Source organism: Catharus ustulatus, chromosome 8, assembly GCF_009819885.2.
Source record: "Catharus ustulatus isolate bCatUst1 chromosome 8, bCatUst1.pri.v2, whole genome shotgun sequence".
Lineage (NCBI taxonomy): Eukaryota > Metazoa > Chordata > Aves > Passeriformes > Turdidae > Catharus > Catharus ustulatus.
This window is the reverse complement of record NC_046228.1, coordinates 28,975,790-28,995,110: the sequence shown is the minus strand read 5'-3', so window position 1 is coordinate 28,995,110 and position 19,321 is coordinate 28,975,790. Positions and strand designations below refer to the sequence as shown.

Here is a 19,321-nt window from a genome sequence, read left to right as displayed (position 1 = left end):
TAAAACACTACAAAAAGAAAGAGAGCAGAGGAGGCTGAACAGAAGCACTGAGCAGTTCCTCTCCCGACAGCGTGCCTGGCTGCCGTGCAATGTATGGGGAGATTCTTCCTGTGCACATCCAAAGCTACTGGACTTTAATAATCCTCTTAGTCACGTCTCCCTCTGCCTCTTGGGTCCTGAGATTTCCCACTTTAAAATTTCCTATCCGTCTGAAAAACTTGGCTCTGATGCCCTCCACTAACTCTCTGCTCTGGCTAACCTGCACGGGCAGTTGTGTAAATCTTTCCTTTAACTCAGCCACTCACTGCTCCCACGCCTGGCTCAGTCCTGCGGCAGCCAGATCCAAGCATTGCTGCACTCGGAGGATGAGCATTCCTTTAACTCGAAATGCAGAAAGCAGGAGCAGGGAAGAGACACCAAAAGCAGCCTCAGGCAGCACAGAGCTGCAGCACGAAGCTGACAGCACTTAACTCTTTAACACATTATTAAAACCAGTCTCAAACTCTCTGCTGGCTATTCAAGCCTAGAGGGAAGGCAGTACCAACAGAAGCTCTGCAGTGATACAGGAGAGACATCCAATGAAAAGATTCCTGCAAATACGCTGCTGATATCCTCTAAGGAAAAAAGTGCATTAACATTTTACATTTTAATTGATTTTTATTATATTCTCAAGTCAAAACACCACTAACCCCTGGCTTTCTACATAAACACAGAAAACATACCTCCAATGACGTACAAACTAATGTAAAAAAACTTCAGTCGGATAAAATTTATCTGTTGTTTAAGTTTACATCTTTCAGGTGATAAATACCTAAAATTATACTTAAAAACCAGCAGAATAATCTTCTAGCACTCAGTTCCCCCAAACATTTACAAGAACACAGAATATAAAGGTTTGTAAATGTTTAAATATATACAAAACTTTGCAATAGCCTACTCATTTTTTTCCACAGCTTAAGCGATTCCTCATGTCTCAAACACTGGAATGACTCTTTATTTCTGCCAAGTCTCTGAACAATCTAAAGATGTCACTGAAGACCACTTAAAGTAAAAAACCTGAGTGCTGCTAAGCAACTCAGAAAACATCATTACATGTTCAATTGTTTAGTGCATTGAAAAATCTCACACATACTGAGAATCCATGTATTCTGCACTCTAATGATGGTAATGTCTTCCACATAGATGAAGAAAAGAAAATTCTGCAGAATATGTTCGCATTTCAAAAAGGAATTGCTTACAAAGAACCAAAGATTTGATCAAATTTATTCACCATTTCTGCCCATGGAACAGATTAGAACCAGATTCTTTCTTATCCACTACTTTATACACACTCCGGAAGCAAATTTACTAAGGAAAAACAGCACTTGTGTTTGTTTAACTAAAACACTAAAGACATACCAAGATTCTTTTCCACTATATAAAACAGTATTTTAAAAATGTATTCCACATCCAGACTCCTTAAATCAATGCTATTTTAACTGCTCCAGCTGCATATAAACAAAGGCCATCTAATGCAATTTAATATTTCACCACTCTGCAGCACTTCTCACCCATGGACATGCTTACCCATACAGAAAAAGGAAGAACAAGTCTCATATTCCTCCAATGAAACAAAGTATTTCCATATCCCAGCATGGGTGACATGCAAATGTACCCTTCATTTCAATTACACATAAATACATAAGTGTTTTTCCATTTAAATGTAAGTATTATACACACAGATATGGTTTTAAACACAGGTGATTTAAACCCCTTTCTGTTCAGCACATGGCTCACCTTTCCCTTACCATGGCTCTGTACCAGTGTAATGTTCTGCACAAGAACTCCCTTATCAAAGCTCCTGGTTTCATTACTCTGCATCCCAGTTTATGCAGCCTCAAGGAACACAATCACACCACAAAGGTCATGGGGAATATCTTCAGAAGACATCGATGTAACTAAACATAAAAATGCCTCACTGCATCACTTATAATGGACTCAATATTTATTCTGGAATTATGGATTTCATTTTTTCCATCTCTCAAGATGTTTGGTCTTGAGTTACCAATCTTGTATATTCCACTGCCGTAAATTTATTTGCAGATAGAGACTGAACAGAACAGAGCCAATCAAAACAGACATAATCAAAGACCTCCATTCACACAAAGTGACTGGCAATAAGGTAAAAGGCATACTTAATGGTTAAACCACTAATTCAGAGTGGTAACACATTCCCCAAACCAAAGTTTGCTTAAAATATGGGGGAAAGAATCATCACCTGTATGTAGAATTATAAAATGTTTTATAAACAAAAAAGGAAGAGGCAAAAATCTATTTAAAACATTGAAATATGTGGTAACCTCACCATGGTACCTTAGACTATCAAAACAATAAAAAAATTTAAAGATTTATATAGTAAGGTAGAACAGGAGACAAGAAGAGGCAGAAGCTGATGCCCAGGAAGTTCCATCTGAACATGAGAAAGAACCTCCTTACTGCAGTGACCGAGCACTGGGACACTGCCCAGAGAGGGAGTGGAGTCTCCCTCACTGGAGATATTCCAGACCCAGCTGGACACAGTCCTGTGCCATGTGCTCCAGGATGAACAGGGAGGCAGGACGGGATGTCCCCTTCCTGACCCACTCTGTGTCTGTGTGAGGTAAGAACAGACATGGGTACATGTTCCAGAAAACAAAAGCAGCACTTCAAAACAACAGGATAAATCAGTGTTACCAATTTCTCCCTCCAGTTATCTTTTAAATTGCTTCTTTCAGACCAGATTTACTTGGCTTAATATCAGTTTTCAGATATGTTGTACTAGAGACACTTAGCTCAGCTTGATTATAAAAATGTTGCAAGTTCCCCTTGCAAGGAAATCTAGTGTAAGAACCAAGTTTAAACAGATGAAGCCCATGATCTGAGCTGTTCCACCAGCAGCAGAATGGCATTTTGGGTTTGTTCTGCTTGTCATCTCATCACTACTATGGACAACCATTCATGTTTTTACACATACTTTGTGCCAAGTAAGTGAGAAAACACATAGCTCAATCTTCTTAAGCACATAATTTGAACATGAAGATATACTTCATTTGAATGCTTTGGAATAAGGCTTCATTTTTTTCTTTCCTTGGCACTCTTATTTATAGTTTTTGCTTTCAAAACCTCTGTAATATTTTAGCAGCTACAGCAAAATCCTGTGCCATTATAACTCCTACAAATAGAAGGTATTTTTGCAACTCAAAAAGCTGTAGAGAAGGACTGAAAGAAGTAAAAAAATTATCAACCCATAGCTTCTTAGCATGCTGGGCAGGCACACAGGAAAACAAAGAAACAAACCAGAAAAACTTTTCTATGAGATGGGGGAAGTACCTGTAACACCCCAGTATAATAAACATTCCTCAGCATCTGCACACTGCCAGCCTGACAATAACCACATAAGCACAATGATTGCTGCTTATTTTTCCTCGAAAACCATTCTTACAGACATGATTCATATCACATAGTTTTAGGGGAAAATGGAACCAAGATTTTGCAAAGCCTCCCAGGCCTGGCCCGCAGAGAAGTTTAGTAAATGGAAAATGAATAGCTCATGCCTCCCTTGCATCTGTATGTTCCCAACAGGCAAAAAGCAAAAAAGAGGAATGAAGACTCACTATTTTCATACATTAATATTTGAGAAAAAGTTTCTCCGTACAAGTTTATCAAGTTTCATACATAAGGAGTATTTTTCACAAGCTTTATTGCAACCTTTACTGGCCAGGTAAGCCCTGGAATTGCATCAGAATGGGGAATGCAGCTGCCTAGTGGCTGGCACCAGCAACACTGGCCAGCTTTCTACCTCAGGGAAAAGGCTCAGTAGGTCAAATCAGATGGCAAAGAAAAGCAGTTTTTTCAAAGCCTCAAAGCAGCAACCAGAGAATATTCCTTCCAGTCCAGTAAAACTTCTACCAGGCTGCATTTGAGCCCTTCTAGAAATAGTAACAGCTACAACATTTAGCTGCATACAAAACTGTCACTTATCAATGGCTAACTATTGTGTGGGTGTCCTGGAAAGCATCTCCTCAAGAGACCAGTGTGCCCCAGAAGTTCATAGCCCCTAAAACAATGGGCCAAAATCTCATCTTGAAAGTTCTAGGATATATCAACCTGGGACATTAAAAAAAAATAAAATCTAAGTAATAAAAAAGGAGCTTTACTCCACAGCATTTGTAAACTGTTGATCTCAAGATGCCAAATTCAAGACACAGCTGCTGGCAGTTGGCCATTTGGGAGGCAGTCAGAATGACTGGAAATCTCATGCCTTTTAAATGCATCATCTATTATTGTCTTTCTCACCACAAGTGATACATTTATAAAGGTATTTTTAAAAAACCTTTCACCCTTGAAGGAAAATAAACCTAAGGAACAAGTTACCACCTGTTTGTTCTCACATGTGCAAGGAAGACACTTCCAGGAAGGATAAACTGAGCAACATGTCCTTCTGTGGTTTACACAATGGAATCCAAGCAATAGAGATAACAGGACTGTGCTCCAATCCCAGCTGCACTCCCAAGTCCTGTTTTCACAGCTTGCTCACATACCATCAGCAACAACACAAAGCTTAGGAGGATGCAGTGTGATCCAGAGCACAGTGTCCCTGAACTACACCACCAGAACCAGCAAAGCCACTGCAGCCCACAGGCAGCTCCCACCACTCTGCCACTGAGCATCAGTGAGATTATCCCATCCCAGGGAGCCAGTCCCAACAAAGCATCAGCAAAACCTCCAGCAGGTGAGAGGCACACAGAGCTAACCACACCTGCATCCTTGTAGGACTGTCATTTCAAAAGCTGTCCGAAGGCAGCAAACAGCAGCACTCAGATGCTGCCATAGCAGATCCAGGTCCCAGCTCGCCCAGCCAGGCTGCAGGGACTCTCCAGCTGTGCTCTCGTGGGCCAGAGCACCCCAACACCACGACCTGCACTCAAAACACAGCCCCCAGCACCCCTCATGTGCATGAGAACCAAGACCTGCCCTGGCAGCAGCTGCCTGACCCAGCCATCATCTTGCCTTCCTGGGGGCTGCAGGGACCTTCCTGGGGACCAGCACCACCAAACCCCACCAGGACTGCTAAAGGTGGGGTGTACAGACCAGTTTTCCCAGCAGATGTTTTTCAATGCCCTGGGGAAAATAAACTGACCCCTAACTCAATCACAATTTTATCAACTCTGAAGAACACTTCAGGATGCAAACTGCTATTTTTAATACTGATATCTAATCAAGGATTTACCTAAAAATGTATTTTTAGTCATCCTCAATACCTAACATTAATAAACACCATGCTTTAATATTACAGTCCAATCTCAGATTTACTATTTTAACTCAACAATCGAAATTGTAGTTAAGAATCCTTTGATTTCTTTGCTGTCCAAAATAGACAGCAGTGACCTTGCTTCAGCGCTGAAAACTGCAAAAACTGGAATGCCTCCAGGTTTTATGGATTATTTCCTTCTCAGAAAAAGGGGAAAAGTCATAAAATGACTTTTTTTTCTGCTTGTCCTGTCATTAAGCACCACAGACAAGACTCTGGCTCCATCTGCTTATATCCTGTGACACACACAATTCATACGGTGTTCCCTGTGCCTCCTCAAGATTAAAGCTAAACAATCGCAGATGTCTCAGCCCCTCCTCCTGTGTCAGTTCTCCAGTCCCTCAGTAGTGTTGTGGCCTTTGCTGGATTTGTTCCAGAGCGCTCATGTCTCTTTGCCAGTGGGGAAACCAGGGCTGGACCCAGCACTCCTGATGTGTCTCACCAGGGCTGCACAGCATGTCAGGTCCCAACCTGGGACAATTTTCTCCCCTGGTGCAGCACTTCATGTTCCCTTTTTGCTGAACTTCATGAAATTCCTTTGGGGCATTTCTTTAGTTTGCCAGGATCCCTCTAAATGGTCACCCTCCATCTTCACATTCATGATTAATTTTTCCTTGCAAGTAAGGCAAAAGCCCAGCAAACCAGTTCCTGCTGTCACACAAGCATTCCAGAAACCTCCTGTAGAGCTTGTGTTCTGCCATGCTCCTACCCCAGCAGGGAACAGAGGGGGTTAAACTCCTCCATGGGGATCAACTGCAAACAGGAGCCTCCCTCCAGCTGTTTGAAGGCCTCATCTGCTGCTTCTTCCCAATCAGATGGTCTGCAGCAGCCACCTGTAAAACCACTCAGCACTCCTGCCCCTGCACTCTCAAATGGCTGGTGGTGTGCTCCAAGGCAGAGCTCCCTGCAATCCTGCCACTCCTCCACATAAAGGGCAACACCTCCTCCTCAGCACCCCACTCTGTGCACCCTAAAGACCCTGGCACTGAAGGACTCCAGTCCCCAGAGCTATACCACCACACCTCTCCAGCCTCAGGGAAATCCCAACCCTGCAGTTTCACTTGTCTGCTACCCCTGCATTACCATCAGGCACTTCAGGGTTGTACCCACACACATGGGTTTCCCAGCAAAGGAACAGTCCTGCAGGCACACGAAGGTGTTCCTTCCCAGTTCCTATGCCCTGGTGTCTACTTCATTAGAGCTGCACATCAGGAGAACAGCTAGGACAGAACAGTGTTGCTATATGCCCATCAACCTCTCCCATGAAATCTGGCTTGCAGCAGAAAAATTTAAACAAGTTATGCTACTAGGCAAGTGACTTATTCAGACACCTACTGTTCACAGTTATATATTTGTTTCCAATCTCCTATCACACCAATCTTTTTCTGCAGAGACATAGAGTTTTCCACCTAATATCCAAAAACTGCTTTCACACATGAGAGAGCTCATTGATTACTCAGATTCCTCAGACTGTATTATCTAGTGAGATAACACTCTCACTCAGGAGCATTCCTCCTAAACATCAATAGAACTTCAACATGGAACTATTTATTCCAGTAAAGAGACTATCACTGCAGACATCTTTACATAAATCAGCTATAAAAGCCACCGAAACATGAAGAGTTACTTTGCCTCATGCAATACACTCATACTGGTCTGAGCCAGACACAAGAAACAAAAACAAATGCTGAACAAAAGCTGAGGCTATGTTCAAAGAATGGTTTGAATTGCTTAAGTCAAAATTATTTTAGAAACCAACACTGATTAACAGATAGCATCTTAAAGAAGAAACCCTTAAATCAAGTGCTCGTTCCTTCAGATAGCTTATTAGGTGTGTGTATTTTCTGTAGCTGAACTCCAACTCATGTAGTCATACTAGTTTTTAAGCTCAAAGTTCATGAAAGTCACCACAGAATCTTCACAGCAAAGGTCACTACTGTAAAAATGTTTTAAAAAGCTATTAGTGCGTCAAAACAGGTATGAAATTAAAGAAAACTAACATGTTTCATTGTTTGAGAGGCATAAAGCCAAGAGTCTGAAATGAGTACTCAAAATAGGACATATTTTCCAGTGGAGGTAAAGATTACAATATAACCAACAGGAATGTGCAAGCCAGCAATACTTAACTCGGCAGCTCATGCCAAACCATGATGGTCCGTTGTACTACTTGAACACTGAAACTTGAGAAAGTGGTATTATTACAATTGTTAATAGTGGAATGCAAGAACTACAAGTCACACAAATTCATTTCATGTATTTATTTTTTGTAGAAATAGACTATTCAGCACTTTGGGGATTTGAAAACCTGACAAAGAACTTGAATTCTTTTTTCCTGCTACATATATAAGCTAAAAACCAAATGTAAATGCTATTAGGAAGGTTCCAATTTCCCCACAGCTATGTCCTTGTATAGGTTATGCTGACACATTACAAGGAACAAAATATAATAAAAACCACCAACAGAAATCTCACCATTTAGTAGAAAACTCCCCACATTTTACCCCTCTAGGAAAAGCAACTGTGGTTAGGATCTACTAGAATAAAGAATAAGACATTTTAGTATGTATCTGGTCAAAGATGAGACATAGTTCACAACCCTTGGAGCTCCAAGAGGGACATGGGAACTGTAAACAGGAGTATAAATCAACAGCACTCTGAGTATTTTTAACTTCAGCTGGAAGCAAGGGACACTAATTATTTGAAAGATCACAGTACACTTACTTTTATTGTACAGATTTCTGCCACCATCTCAAACACTCAAAAGAAACCAGGAGAACATCAGTAATTCCTGCTTAGCTATTTAAACATAAAACCCCAAAATAAATTTAAAATGGAACTTCCCCTCCCTGCACAGACACCATCACAGGAACATTACAATTGCCTGTTAAGCAGCCAACTTGCTCAAAATTCATATTTTCAGGGTCCAGCTTCTAATAAAACCAGTGTCTGTAGCACTCAGCAGAAGTCTGGGTTTCTTAGAATATCTCTGTCTTCTTTAGCACATTCCAATAAAAGTGCTTTTCCTCCCTCCCCTCCACTTCCCCCAAGTTTTGCCTGCCACACAGATCGATTTATCATTCGCTGTAGATGAAGCAAACTAGTACAGAAGACTATGAAAAGTACTGAAGTAAACTTTCCAACGGTTATGCATTAAGTAGGGAAAATATACTTGTTTAAACACAAGTTTCACCTGATGGATCAGCAAACAAAAGCTGGTTATCAACCAGGCATCAGAAAGAGGCATTGCATAAGTATAATCGAGATCTGACAATGGTCCCAGGGTGACCTTTAGGCAAAGGAATTAACAACTGATTTACAGTAAGTTTCGCCTGGATTAAACTGTGCAAAAGTTATCTAAGTATTCATGTCACCTCCCCCTGAGAAAAATAGGGCTTGTTTTGGTGGGCAAAGAGCACCAAAACAGAGGGATTAGGATGGGGGAGAGCTCACTCAACATTGCAATGGCAGGACAGAGCTTCACAAAGGCACCTCAGTGAGCTGCTTGCACTGACTGCTCATACCCAACTTGTTACAGCACTTGTGTCCTTACTGCCTGGAAAGCAATCAGTGATCCACTATTATTTTTAGAAATTGAGTCTACATTACATGAACTCAGATTGACATGATTCCTATAATGCTGGCCTACTCCAGCTGGCCTGTGACATAACCAACACAGCCAGTACCAAACCCACTGCTATTTCCCAAGGTGCCCACCTGGCAGCAACACAACCTGCTCTGTAAGATGAGCTCTGGAGCAAACTGGGTGCTTGTGCTGCTTAAGCGCTCTTCAGAGTTTCCTGGGCATGCAGGTCTGTGCTTTTCTTCATGTGTTTGCTTACCAACAAATAGTCAAGTATATGCTGAATTACTTCATAAGGGAAAAAAAAAATCCCAACAAAACCAATAAAAACACAGAACAAAAAACCCACCACCTATAAAGTTTTAGATCCCTAATTAAAATTACCCTGAGGAGTCCTCAAAGTGAAAGACGATGCATAAAAAATACAAAACAGTGAAGAAAAACAATTTTAATGAGCAGTTTTGTTCTTTAATGAAAGAGGCATATATAATATGGGCCCACACACCATTGCTAGATTCAGACTCTTATTAAAAGCAGAACGGATTTGTTTTTTTAGCAGACTACTATCGTGTGATAATATATTACAAAATCACAAAGTATTTAACTGTGAGTGCTTAAACCACACATATCACATAAAAAACCTCTACATCTGCTGAAGAACATGACAAAGAAAAGGGATTATTTAAAATTCAAGACTGGCATAACATTTTCTAACCAAGAATGAGACACACAAGCAAAACAAAAGGTGCTGCTTTCTTTGTTTTGAGTCTTTTTTAATGCTCAAGGCCAGCTTGTCTAAGCCTACTGATTGCTGCAACATCAACAGACAGATTGTACTTTTTGGACAGCTTTCCCAAGTTTACTGTTCTGCATCTTTGCAATAATACTCAGCTCCTACGGTAACAGACACTCAAACATGCACTAAGTAAATCATCCTACAATATGAAATCACCTGAGCATTTACCAGAATTTGTGCAGAGCAGCTGTAATTAATTGGACTACTAGGAAATACCATCTTATGCCACTGCTGAAAAGAACAGCTAATCTGTTTAAGTCATAATGACCTCCTAGAAAAAACCAATTATTCTAGAAGTATCTATTCACCAACAAACTGATGAAGACATGAAGCATAAAAGCTTACACCCCGATGTAAAGACTGATATTTGTTTATGGGACAAGAGTCTAGTCATCTATGTGCAAGTAATAAAACAGTCATACAAAGAAGATGGACACAAGGAAAAAAAAATGGTTCTTATTTGCAAGAGGTTTACCACAGCTTTTGCAATTTCTGCTATTCCAAACAGAACCATTCAGGAAATACCAACACAATGATTTTAAAATGGGCGGAGAAAAACAAAGGTAGCAGAAGCATCCTCAAATCTACTGAAATTTTCTGACACCTCAATTTAGATTTGATTTCAGCATACGATACAACTGGTAGCCAACTACCTGCACCTCCTCTTTTTTCAAAGAGAGCTACTGAGTTCCTGCTGCAGCACTTAGTGCAGTTACTCAGTATCTCACAGGAAGGCGCCCCATGAGCTACAGAGTCTGCTATTCCCAGGTGAGCCTTGCTGGGATCAGCCCCAGCCCCCAGGAACTATCAAAACTATCAACTGTGGGAAAGATGAAAATAACCACAGCAGTAACACATATAAAACTCAGCAATGCAAAAAGTAGCAGAAACACTGAGTTGAACATGGAGCTGCTGCATATTCCTTCTCCCAGATAGTTTTTCTTACATTCATGATTAGCACAGTAAACAACAGATGTTGACGAGCAAAAAAAACCAAAAAAACACCAAGGCACCTCCAAGCAAGAATGAGAACATTTCCTGATAAGTTACAGTTCCTTTAACAGATGCTCTTTCAAACTTGGCTTTAAAGACAACTGAACTAAATATAATACATTTCCACTCTTCCATAATATAAGAAAGGTGTGGTGATCAATAGAAGATATTCCAAGTTTTTTATAAATTTAAAAAGTAACTTTCCCAACTGTAAACAAGCTATCTAGTAGCTGGTAAAAGCAAAAGAGGAGTCTTTAGCATCTAATATTAACAAAAAGCTGCATTTACACCAGCTTGAATTAAAAAAAACCAAAACATATAAAATGGCTAACTTTTGGAAATAAGAAATCTGCTCATCATCACTTGAAGAGATGTTTCTCTTCCACAATGCAACTTCTGCATATTTTAAGAACTTCCAGTGAAGGATTTGGTATTAGAAACCAAAGGAACACAACCCTACAAATTATCTAACAGAAGTTTGTCCCTGGAGATAGTCCACACTCTTTCTTCTCCATTGTCCCTTTCCTACTAGGGCAAGTCTAAGCTTCCATTCCCAAAAGAAGGGCAGAAACAAAAGGTGGGAATGGTGGGAGAAGTTAAAAAACAAAATCAAGTTTGGTTTGTAATCAGCAGCACAACTGACTCTGAATTTCTGGGTACCAGTTACAGATCTGGCTCCACAATGCTTTCCCTGACAGAGCTGCTTGGTGCTTGAGGTTCTTGTTGCTCAAGAGATGAGACAAATACCTATAAGGCACAGAGAGGAAACTGAGGACACTGACAGAAGGTGACAATGTTCAACAAACTATTCAGTTTTCTCACTTCTTGTTCCCTCATAAGCACTTTTGCATTAACAGTAAGCCAGACAATTCAGGTTTTCACATAAAGCCACTTATTCCCAAGTACAACATATACTTTCCACCACAAGGATAACTACCTGATACAAATCCTCCTCAAACCAGCACCTGAAGAATGTGTATTCTAGACAGGGCAAACAGCAACCTCACATCAAAAAACAGACAGTATTAGGCTTGCATTTACCTATGCTCTATCATTCATATAATTTATACTGCTTTATTCTTCTTACAAAGATAAGAAATAAAATTTGAAAAAGGAGCAAAGAAAAATCTTACATTTTGACAGTGGTTACTATTAGGTAAGGCAACCTATACAGTATTTGTTTTCTGCTTGGGAGCTCTGTTTACCCCTTCATGCTTACTACCTCAGGCAGTAGAAGAAAGGACTGTGTGAGGGATGAGATAACAGAAATTTATTTGGCCATTAGAGGAAAAAGTTAAGGCAACCTTCACCTTCTTGCAGAACTTCTAACGAGCACATCTTTATAAATAGTTGTTGCTGCTCTGTTTCTCCAAATTCCTTTCTCTTTACTGCATTACATAATGAGATTCTTCTACCAGCACTGAAGTATTAACTGATTAAAGGTTAACTCACCCCCAGGAGAGAGCATCTCAATTTAAAAAATTCCAATCGTTGTAGTCAGCAAGTCAAACCGCAGCTCTTCAGTGACCAACCCAACCCACCAGCTCCTGTTCCCCTGCTTGCCCCCTTTTCACTGCTGCAAGGAGGAAGGCAGGTGTCCTGACAGGGGATGCTCCAGAAAGGAGCACCTAAAGTTTCCACTAAGTGGCTGAAATGGCTTCTTTGTAACACGCCAGGTGAAACATTTGTCAAGGGTTTGTTTGTTCTGAAAATGTACACAAATATGTCAGTTACCATGCTAGTGTAACATTAAATGTTTACAAAACAGTAGTTCCAAAAGAAAAAGCGCCCTCTTGAAGGCACCACCGGTCTCTTCTTGTTCATCCAGACACACCCTGAGATTTGACACTGTAAGGCCTGAAACCCACCTCGGTTCTCACGGGCTCCTCAGAGCAGACAGCCGGGGAACACCCCGGGGAATTATCCCGCCCAGCAGCATCCTCAACTGGTTCAAACCTACTCATGTGCTCTTTAGCAACAAAATCAGCAATTACTACTCCTGCTTTGTCAAAAGCCGCCTACGTAACTTCCACTGAGAGCAGATAATTCAAAACATACTGGGATAAAATATGTAGCCTCAAGGAAGGGAAAAAAAAACTTCAAAAAACCCCAGTAAGCAGAGCCAAGGGCCGAGCCGGTTCCAGGGCAGCGGCGGCCGCTGTCAGCTCAGCGGAGCCGTCCCCGCTGCTCCGGCCGGGACGCGCGGCTCCAGCGGCTCCCTGCCCGCCAGCCCGTTCCTCGAAAGCCGAGAGCCCGCACCGCCCGGCCCCAGCGGGATGTCACGGTCCCACAGACGGAACTCTGAGCGACGGGACCCTCCGAGCCGCAGCGGCGCAGGACGAGCCGCGAGCAACCCAGCCCGGCCCGGAGCAGCATCGGGGCGGCCACCCGGGTTACGGGGCCGGGAGCTCGGCTCCGCTCCGGGGGCACGAGGAGCCGCTTCCCGGCCCGAGAGGCCACGACAGCGCCCGGAGCCGGCACCGGGACCGGCCCGCGGGGCTCCCGCCGACCCAGCGCCCGGGAGGGGACTGACAGGACGGGGCGCCCGTTCCGGCGGGGATGGGGAGCCAGCACAAGGCACGGCGGGGGCCGGGGCCCCCTCTCGCCCCTCCCGGCGCCGCCGCCGCCCCGCGCCCCCCGGGCACCGCCGCCGCTCCCGCCCGCCCTCACCTTGGAGCATGGCCTCCAGTTTCTTCCTGTCCACCCGGAATCGCTCCTCGCCCCACTCGGGGCTGTGCAGGGGCCGCGGCGGCCCGGCCGAGTCCTCCTCGGAGCCGGGCGCGGGCGAGTCGGCGCTGCGCTCGCTGTTGGAGCCCGGGTCGGAGAGCGGCTGGGGCAGGTACCCGCTCAGCGGGTCGCGCTGCGCCGCCATGGCGCTGCCCGCCGGCCGCCGCCCCGGGCCCCACTCGGCCGCCTCGCCGCGGGACGCTATCTGCCCCCACAGCCGCCCGGCCGGCGCATCCCAGCCGCCGCCGCACCGAGCCCCGGCGCCGCCCGCCTCTGCCCGCGGCTCCCCGCCGAGTGAGCGCGGCCCCGGCCCGGCGGCGTCCGCGGCTCGGCGGCGCCCCCAGCCCGCCCGCAGCCCGCACAGCATCCCCACCTCCATTGGGCCGCCGCCCGCCGGGGAGGGGCCGGGGATATCCCCGGCGGGAGGGGGCAGCGCCGCGGCCCCGCAGGAGGGCGGGGAGGCGCGGGGGGAGGGCAGGGGAGGGCAGGGGAGATGCCACCGCCCCCAGCGGCACCGCCCCCGCCTCCGGGCGCTGGGCCGGGGTCTCTGCCGGCTGAGGTCCCCTGACAGCCGGGATGGCCCTGTCAGCCGGGGTCCCGCCGCATCCGGCGGCTCCCGACCCTGCGAGCGGGACGGCAGCGACCGTGCGGGGCCGGGCGACCCAGGACAGGCGGGTGTCGGTCCTGGGTTCCGCCGTGCCCGGAGCCGATCCCGAACCGCGCCGGTGTGGGCGGCAGGGACCGCTCGCCGCGGCTCTGCCGCGTGTCCTGGAGTCGCTGTGGCTGCACATCCCCTCCTGCCGGGGTGGGCCCTGGCTCCCCGCTCGGACCTCTCCTCGAGGCGAGAAGTGCCTTGTGCTGCACCGCAAGAGACTGGGTTACGCATCCCCCACTTCCAGCAAAGCTGGGCTTGTCCACACCCAGAATCCCAGCTGGATGTACACCGGCTCTGTTCATACTACTTTGCAAACAGTTTGAGCCCAGAAGCACGCAGTGGTGTAGAGGGAATATTAGCATGAGCTGCCACACTGGCCTGGTGGCAGCGGTGGCATTTTGCTGTTCTTGCAGCCCGACATTGCCCGGGAGGCCCAGCACTGCCCAAGTGTGACTGTCCAAATCACCTGGACAAAGACACCCCAGTCTCTTTGGGTCTGTTTTGTTTCTACTGAAGCACAAAAATCTTTTCTCATCAAAAAAAAAAAAAAAAAAAAAAAATTGCCTATCACACACTCCAGCAAAAGCTTTCTGTTTCAATTAATCACTGCTTTCTACTGTTTTCCACTCTGTTAGATAGAAGACAATCCAGCAGCACTAGGCCTGGAATCCCACATGGTACCTGACACTGCAGTACTGCAGATGCCTCTCTCCTCCAGAGGTAGAGCATCCATGCTTATGGTGGCCAGACCAGGTTACTTGGATGCACTCTGGATGCCAATACAAAAATTACAGCTGACTCACCTCATTGATAGCATCAGCTTGAAGGACCATGCTAACATTTGTAAGGAGATTTGCTGGTACTCCAGGTAGATGGGACCTCCACTAAGCCCAGTCTCAACATGCACTCATTTTCAGAGGGTTCCAGTTTGGGCTTACTGAGTCTTCACATATTTCCCACTTAGTTCCATGATAGTATGAATTCTACAACACCCATGATTCCAGCTGTGTATTACATGCATAGAGTGAGACATTCTCAGCCTCTGTGGATGGTAGCCAGCAGCTTGCAGGCAACACACTGCTCACTCTGATAAATCCTCTGATATTTCCCATGGCTCCAGGAAATAAAGGGCCTAAAGTCAAAAATACTAGAACAAAATACGAATGTAGGCCTTGAAAACAGTGCAATCTCCCTTTCTCTTAATATTTTCTTGCAGCGTGATCTCACTACAGGTGTGCAGGGCAGTCTCAGGAAAGATTGAAAGTCTTTTCCTTCCCAGCTGAGAAGTTTACAGTCATCAACCACTTTGTTTTTCTTTTCTTTTTTCTTTTTTTTTTTTTTTTTTTTTTTTTTTTTTTTGTAGATGGGAAGGTGAACATTGTCCTTACCAAAACAACTTGAAATTCAGTGAAGTGTGCTGCCTCGCCCCAGACCAACACCTGGAGTTGTGTGTCTTCTGTGAGTTGCACAATCCAAATATTCACAAGTTATGAGTGTTGACAGCACAAGCTACAATCCACAACATCTACAGGTGCTTAGCACCTCTGAGCAAAACAAGTATTTGGGTATTTTCCACTCATAAATTAGTGATATTTATAGTCAGAGATTGTCAGTGTAGGAAGTCCAGGAGGTCCCTTTCTTTGTGTTTCACCCATTCCTGTGATACAGCCACAGAAACCTTACTTCTCATCAGTTAGTTGAACTCAGAAGTAATATTTTTTCAGCAACCAAAAAAATAATATAATCAATCAAAGACCTCTTAAAAAGAATTTTGTCCACAACTTAGTTTTTATTCACTGAAAATAACCCTTTCTTAATGTGCTTTTAGATTAAAAAAAAAAGAAGCAAACTCTGATTTCCTATTGAAATCTATATAAATGCTTTTAAACGGATAGAGTGATTAGGAATTATTATTCGTAGTTAAATTCAGTACTGAACCACTTCAATTGAATAAATGACATTTTATTTTCCTAGTATATTGCAGGGGAAGAATAAAATGCTTTTACACAGAAAACTTGAACTAAGTAGAAAAACACATTTTTAATGGTTACATAATATTACATGTGGATAAAATTGGGGGAATGGGTGGAAGTTGGCAGATACAAGATCAAATGGCTAGAAAGAACGTCAGCTGAAGTTGACTTTGGCATATATAATTTACATTGGACATTTTTTCTTGGGCCAATTGCTTGATCAAAGAAAAGAATAACAGGATCTTTCTCATTCTGGTGTACCATGTCTATTTTGCTATATTCTCTGCCTTCTTTTTTTCAACCTGGTCTCTTTCCCTCACCTCACACACACACACCCACACACACACATACACACACACACAGATTCTTTCATCATCGATAGCATCTAGAAATGCTTTTCTAGGATGGGTGCTAAATTTGGGATTTGTTATTTGAGAGAGGTTTATCGCCAGTAAAAATTCATGCTGGTGGTCTTTTGAAAGGCATTATTGCATTCACTATTTTACAGAAGTAAGAGCATATAATATTTTGTCTTTCTTGATGTTATGCCATATTCCCCAAATGAGTCCCATTAACTTAAATTTCTCAGAATAATATAATGTGTTCTATCGTGTTCTAAAGTACTGTGCACCCACCAGCAAATAAATAAAGCATCTTCCACAGCTGTTACAAAAACTTTTCCAACCCTAGAAATTCCTCAGATAAATTCTTTTTATAACAGAAAATTCCAAACCATCTTTTTAGCAATACAGAATCATGGAACCATTAAAAAAAGATTGAAAGAGATCACAAAAAGGTTATCTCGTTCATCTCCTAACTATGCTGAGTTCATTTCTGATAGATATTTGTTTATTCACTCCTTTACAATTTCTAACTATGAGGTCTTCATGACCTATCCAGGAAATTCCTGTGTTTCACTTGCCATCAATAAGTATTTTCTCCCTTTAATAAGTAACTTGAATTATTCTTGCTGCAACTTAAAGCTATTAGTTTTTGTCCTGTCCACCATGGACACATTGAATGAATTATTTCTTCTTTCTATCAGACTTTGGTGCTTATGAATACTTTTATCAAGCATTGATTAATCTTTAAGAGTTACCTTCATTAAGCTAGATATTGCCAAATCTTTCAGCTCATTCTCAGAGGTTGTATTTCTTGTTGGTCTGCAACCCTTTCCATAGTAAGCTACATCCTTTTTGAAATACAAGCACAGAAATGGAGACAGTACCTCAGCTGAGGCCTGACCAGTGCTGGACAGAACTGCCTCTCAACCTGTACTCCTGATTATTCATTATTATGCTTATCCTGTCTGTATGGCATTACTGGCTTGTGTTGATGAACTGTAACCTCCAGGTCCTTTTCTGCAAATGCCATCATCCAGCTAATTGTTCTTTGGTGTGCTTTGCTGTTGGGTAGTGTTCCTCAGCATGGTCTCCTGGACTTGTCCCAAATGAATTTAATCCTGGTTTTTCTTAAGCATTGTTTTCCTGATATTTTGATATCTGCACTAATGCTATACTTCTGCAGCTACAGTTTTTAAGCCCCTCAGCAGCATACTTTCGTTTTTCTTTTAGAATCATCAATGAAACACAGAAGTGATACAGGTCCAGTATAGAATATCTGTCTATTTTGATACATCCCTCCATCCTGATGGTCACAACAGTCCTGTGAGGAGATGCTTATTGCACATTTTTATGTCATTGACAACTTTTGCTGTATTTTATAGGAATGCTACAGGAAATAGGATTTAAACTCTGCTGAAGTCCTGAGTTATGGCCTCTGCTGCTGCTCCCCTGTCTGCAGACATTCCTGGTTTGTTGCAGTAGCACATTAGTCTAGTAGGATTTATTCTTGTCATAGCTATATTTTCTGTGTATAGCTCTTGTTATTAAGTTACCTATGCCAATTACCTGCTTCAATTACTTTTTTTACTCCAGAATATTTCTGGGAGAAGAAATTAAACTGACTAGTCTTGAATTTATTGGTTCCTTTCCTGCCTTTTTTACAGACAGTCACTATATTTGACCTTTTCCAGTTTTCTAGTACCCCCCAACACCAAAGGATTTTAAAGACAGCCATTAATGGTTGTGAGAATGAGCAGGGAAATAAATAAAGTCTTGGTGAACATGACGGAAAACCACTGGATCTTGGCTTAAAAGTCTGACTGATCATACATGAGGTGTTAACATTTGGTAACATTCAATGTGCAGAATAACTTTATATATACACTGTTATTTATTAGAGCCACACAGTTTTAAACATCTTAATCTCTGGAAGATTTTTCAACAGATGGATTATGTGAACCTTGTATTTTCTGAAATGTTAGGAGAATTAGAAACAAATGTACAAGGCTCAGAAGTCCAGGAATTTTCACTCTTGGAAATGGCACGGGCGCTTTCTGGCAAGAGCAAAACCTGTCTGTTTTGGCTCTCAGAAGCAAAGTCATAGTTCACATTCTAAATCTAATCAGAAAACACTAAAAAGAGAAATTTAAATATTGCCAATTAGAAAGAGAAAATTGATATTGGCTTATTTGTAAGGAGAGTAATTAGTGAATAAAAGCATGAATTAGAATTGAGTATGGCACTCTAAAGAACCAAAAAGAATGAGAGCAATAATCCCGCACTGTCAGTCTCCTCGTCATGTCAGGTTACATCTACATTGCTGTCAAAGGAACTGCATTACAAATCTCTAAATAAGGAAAAGTTGGTTTCCAACCTAAATCCTGAACTTGATAACCATGTTCTTTCCTTAATTAAGAACAAGAAAGGTTCTCTGTCTTCTTTAGAAGCCACAGGAGAAAAGCTCTCCTGGATTAAGAAAAAGTATTCCTCTTTTGAAACTTGCTCTTTGCACTGTGATCTTCACTGGTGATTTTTAGGTGGTTTATATTCTTTTTATTCCACTCACATAAAGTGTCAAACAGGGAAAAGTGGTTTTATTGAAGGAGAGGGTAGCTGAACTAAATTCCGGTATAAGTTTACGATTAAGGGGAGTTAATACTTTGGTTTAAACAAAATATATACTGAAGCCATTTTTTCTCTGTCTTCCTAAACTAATGGAAATAAAATTACAGATAGGTGAAAGTGTTTTCTGGATTCAATTTCCAAATGGATCAGCATTCTTTATTAGGAATATTCTGGTTATTTTTGTTTGCTATTACTGGTGTATGGTGTAGTGTACATTCTTGTAAGTGTCCTGCATAGCTAAAATGCTGCATTGAACAATGATGCATTTCAAAAAATGTATTCTTCTGTTTGTGTGAGCA

At 42.8% G+C, this 19,321-nt stretch overlaps 1 protein-coding gene across 2 annotated transcripts in view; it reads right to left on the bottom strand.

Annotated features, from left to right (window-relative positions):
- Positions 1 to 13,570, bottom strand: part of BICC1 (BicC family RNA binding protein 1) — an 89,568-nt gene extending 75,998 nt beyond the window's left edge. For both annotated transcript variants that reach the window (XM_033066348.2, XM_033066349.2), the window contains exon 1: positions 13,369 to 13,570. In XM_033066348.2, coding sequence (XP_032922239.1) covers positions 13,369 to 13,570 — 202 coding nt within the window. The remainder of the gene's footprint in view (positions 1 to 13,368) is intronic.
- Positions 13,571 to 19,321: the final 5,751 nt, after the last annotated feature.